Here is a 4,965-nt window from a genome sequence, read left to right as displayed (position 1 = left end):
CCTGTACTCCCTTGTTCTTCCCTCTCATATTTGCGCCGTTGTCATATGACTGTCCTCTGCAGTCATCAAAGGCAATCTGCAACTCCTCCAGCCTCTTCAAAATCAGGGCGGACAAACTTTCACCAGTGGACTCCTCTGCTACTAGGAATCCCATGAAGTGCTCTTTAATCTGGGGGTCTTCTTCCAGTGTCACAATTCTGATGACTACTGACAGCTGTTCAGTGTGGCTAACATCCGGGGTGCAATCTAAAATGAGGGAAAAGTACTTGCATTTCTTTATTTCTTACACTATTGTTGATATAATCTTTCCACTGATGCATTCAATCAACTCATTCTGAATGGTTTTGCCCAAGTAGCTGTGGTGGGATGTTTGACTTTTAATCTTGTGGATGTGGTCTTTCATCACTGGGTCAAACTGCGCCAAAAGCTCAACCTCTTTCAAAAAGTTTCCATTTGAAGGAGAGTGGAATATTTCTGTCTTTCCTCTCAATGCCATATTTCGCCCTGCCAGAGACTGTACAATAGCAACCAGTCGTGTCAGCACTGCTCTCCACCGACTCTTCTCTGCCTCAAGGAGGGCCTGCTCTTGTTTGTCTATTGTTGTACCTTGTTTTAATCGAACTGCCAATTCTTTCCATGACGCCAAATTGTTCAGGTGTTCCGGACTATTTTCATGGCTGGTCAAAGCAGCACTTGCATTTTTCCAATCCGACAGTCCTGCATTTGTTAAATGAATTTGTTTTGGAGATAAAAGTTGACAAGAAAAACAAAAAAGACTGTTCTTCTTTTTTGAATATGTCACCCAACTTCTTTTGATCCTTTCTCCATTTACTAAGGTCCTGCTGAAGTACTGGTGGTGGCAACTTCTCCCATCATCTCTCCTTGGGAAAATGAAATCAGGTGTTATCTGATATGGTCCTCTCCGAACAAACTCTGTCCTCATTGTGTCTGTGAGATGTGAAGGGCAGTCAGCAGGATCGGTTGGTAGTGGATCGTCTGTCTTTGCTGCATCTGGAGGGCATGTGAAGCACATTTTCTCACCTCATATTCACAATATCTTCACACACACACACACACACACACACACACACACACACACACACACACACACACACACACACACACACACACACACACACACACACACACACACACACACACACACACACACACACACACACACACACACACACACACACACACACACACACACACACACACACACACACACACACACACACACACACACACACACACACACACACACACACACACACAACCCCAATTCCAAAAAGGTTGGGACAGTGTGTAAAATGTAAATAAAAACAGAAAGCAATTATTTGAAAGCATGAGGACAATTAGGTTTATAGCTAAACATCTTTACATTCATAAGGCACACACCTGAGAAGAGTGTATGGGTGGAATCTGTGGTGCAATCAGGATGAGATGCAGCAGGCTGTTCTGACGTTCCTTGCAGTGGTTCTGGGCCTATACATATATAGAGAACACACAAGAGCAAATATATTGGCTGGATTAGAAATGGCACGACAGTCATTTTTACATTCAATTATTTATCATCACATCAGGAACATCTATTGACATATTGTACTCACCAGAACAAACAGACACAGTGGTCAGTGGCAGGGTGGAATCAGTGGTCATCTCATCAGGATGAGCAGCTTGCTGTTCTGACGTTCCTTCATGTGGTTCTAGGTCTATAAATATAGAAAGAACACACAAGAGCAAATATATTGACTGGATTTCACATTCAATTATTTATCATCAGGAACATCTATTGACACATTGCACTCACCTGAGGAAGCCGGCACAGCTGAGGTGCATGGCGGTTCCTTGTCAACTGATGCAGCAGATGGTCCCAGATATTTTAAAAGTGAATCTAAAATGATATAACAAAATGTGTATTATCAACATTGAATCATTTCCATTTGTTAAATGTAGCTATTATTTAGTTAGTAAGCATTAGGACAGCCTGACAGGTCTGATTCAACTAATCAAGAGCTATGCCTATCTTATTAGAACAGTTGAATCAGGTGTGTTAGTTCTGGGTTGGAACGAAAACATTCAACAGGACTGGAGTTGAGAACCACTGAGCTAGTTAGCTAACGTTAGCGCACATTATGACAGGGTTGAATTTGGCAAATGTTTGACTCGGATAGTCAATGTGCTTTCTGAGGTAAACTTAACGTTAGCTAACGTTACCAACTAACTAACATTCCACCACACTGGCTAGCTCGCTACACCAAAACTAACATTGTTTTTATTACTAATATTTCTATTTCATGACACAAAGAAAATAGCCTTATGACAGTTTCGACTGAATGGCAATAACAAACGCTGGCTAGCTAACGTTGGCTTGGCTAACTAGCAAGATTACATGATCCATTCGCTAATGTTGACAATACAATCAAAATTGCATACCTTTCACCTTGGCACGTTTCTCTTCTTCTTCTTTTCTTCTGTTTTTATACTGCGCCCCAGATGGCTTTTGCCTCTTCATAGTTCTCTAACGTTAGTCTTTCTTTCCTCAACGCTCAATTTGATAAACACTTGACCGATACCCATCAATGCACAGCGCTCTAGCATGTTCTGACTGTGAACACCTAAAGCCGAGGCTCTCCGACCGACCGTTTTAGATTTTTGGCTCATTTTCCCTTATGTTAGAATTTTTTTTTTATGTAAGAATAATGGTTGCAGATATAGAGGGGGGGCGCCAAAACTGCGCCAAGCAAAACAAAAAAAAAAAAAAAAAGATATATTTTTTTTTTGTTGCAATTTTTGGCGCCCCCCTCTGGGTGGCGCTCTAGGCAACCGCCTATATTGCCTGTAGGAAGCTCCGCCCCTGGACCCCCCTCTTATGACTGCCTATCATATGTGAAGTAACAGCCAGGAAATAGGTACTTTAAAAATATATTGAAATGCATGTGATTGTGTTATCATTATTCATCATACTGCATTACACAGTATTCATTCATATCATGTAATGGTATGCCTATGATGATTGCAATGATTTTCTTCATGGCAATCTTTTATGCTTATTCTCTGCCATTGTTACAGTAGCCGAGTGATAGTGGTAGTAGCTTGTTTGGTTCAACATCTCAACACTAAGTTCTGACAAGTAGCTTTAACTGGACACTAGATCTACACTTGCTATCACCTACTCCTGCATTTCCACTCAAAACCCACAAAATTGAAAAATAAAAAGCTGAGCGATAAAAATACATGCTGTTCCTTTTGGTGTGACCTGCCAACCTTAATGGATCGTTTTGCAATAATGCTTTCATTCTGTGAGGCTGTTGCTGCATAAGATAAACATTTTGCCTTTTAAAAAGGTTATAGGGTCAACAACAATTTGAACAGAATGTGGTACTCAAAGGATAAATACAAATGTAACTCTTGTGCAAAGACATTATAAGAGAGGGCTTTAAAGATTTGTAAAAAAGTACCCTCGCCTTTTTCTCTCACCTTTATTTCTGTATAAATCTTCAGTAGGTTTGTGGATTGAGCGATGTTCACAGTTTGATCAGGGTTAACTGAAACAACTACAGCATTAACCCTTTACAGTGGAAACTAATTCTGCTCCCAGAGCGGGTAAGGCTAACCTCCGGCTAAATTCATGGTGCTTCGACTTTACTCTGACTGTGAGCCCAGTCTAATATAAGCCAGGAGATGTTGTCCTAGGGCCATAAGCTGGTTGCCAGTATGACCAGTAGCGGTAACACTTTATTTTGATAGTCCATAGTTAACACTCTATAAGTCATTAGTTGACATTCAACAACACTGTTTCAACAGTTCTGTTGATAGGTTATAGACTTTCTACTGTTCTCAACTGTTTTTCACTTCAATTGGATAGTCCTAACACATGCCTACAAACGCTTAGTGGAGAACCTACTAAAAGTATACTAATAGTCAACTCTAGATTAGTTGACGATCAACAGATAGTCAACTAAACTCTAAAGTTGCTTATCTGTTGATCATCAACTAATGCTTAATGTAATAGTCAACTGAACCATAGTTGCTTATCTGTTGATCATCAACTAATGCTTAATGTAATAGTCAACTGAACCATAGTTGCTTATCTGTTGATCATCAACTAATGCTTAGTTACTTGCCGGTTTGAACGGTGCTGTTGAATGTCAACTGACACATGTCAACTGATGCACTGTTGACATGCTACTAAATGTCAACTGATGACTTATAGAGTGTTAACTATGGACTATCAAAATAAAGTGTTACCCATGTTAATCCAAAGGGACCAATGTGTCAGCAACAAAGCACACAATACCTGCCAAAGCCAGATGTGTGCAGAAAATGTGTGTACAGTTTGATGTGATTGGAAGATATCTTCATAACTGTGTTGTGTGTATCTGATGTGTGTTTCTGGTATATGTTTTTTACATGCTGTTTTTCTGTGTGATGTATGTGAGGGAGACAGATTTTGTCAGCCGTGAAAATGAATGCACGTTTGTGCTTTCAGTCTTCCTGCCATGCATAAAGTGAGCAACACAATTGGCTTATATGATCCATGTCTGCGTGTTGTTCATTGTGTATGAACGTAGTGCATAGCTTGCATAATGTGGAAAGCATTGTGCATGATGTACACAGCACAATTGCCCACTGTGATCTATATTTATGTGCAAACTCTGGGTGTAACATTTGTTGACATCGCATATCACAATTTGACATGAACCTAGAAAGTAATTTTGTTTAAATTAGGATTCCAAGTAATCAAACTGAAGGATATCTAGAAGGAGTCAAATTGGCTGTTTTATACTATTTTAGCCATTCAATAACAAGGATTCATCTGAATGCATGGGATTTCCTCAGCACCAGCAATATAACAAATGAAGTATATTAGACAAGTAGACTTCTTTTTGTTTTACTAAGTTCTGTTTTTGCTGTCTGTCATTGTTGGTCCGTCGTTTGTCTGTGACTGTGTTCACCGGG

General features: G+C 39.9%; 1 protein-coding gene across 1 annotated transcript; it reads right to left on the bottom strand.

The window, feature by feature from the left end:
* Positions 1–1,017: 1,017 nt before the first annotated feature.
* On the bottom strand, positions 1,018–2,739 carry LOC307044997 (uncharacterized protein). Its single transcript, XM_079690455.1, has 4 exons — positions 2,440–2,739; positions 1,814–1,897; positions 1,614–1,715; positions 1,018–1,488 (listed from the first exon to the last, which is right to left on the bottom strand). The coding sequence occupies exons 1-4, from the start codon at positions 2,516–2,518 to the stop codon at positions 1,337–1,339; spliced, it is 417 nt and encodes a 138-aa protein (XP_079546581.1). The 5' UTR covers positions 2,519–2,739; the 3' UTR covers positions 1,018–1,336.
* Positions 2,740–4,965: the final 2,226 nt, after the last annotated feature.

The sequence above is a fragment of the Notothenia rossii genome, assembly GCF_949606895.1.
Source record: "Notothenia rossii genome assembly, chromosome: 6".
Classification (NCBI taxonomy): Eukaryota; Metazoa; Chordata; class Actinopteri; order Perciformes; family Nototheniidae; genus Notothenia; species Notothenia rossii.
This window is presented reverse-complemented; position numbering and strand designations above follow the sequence as displayed.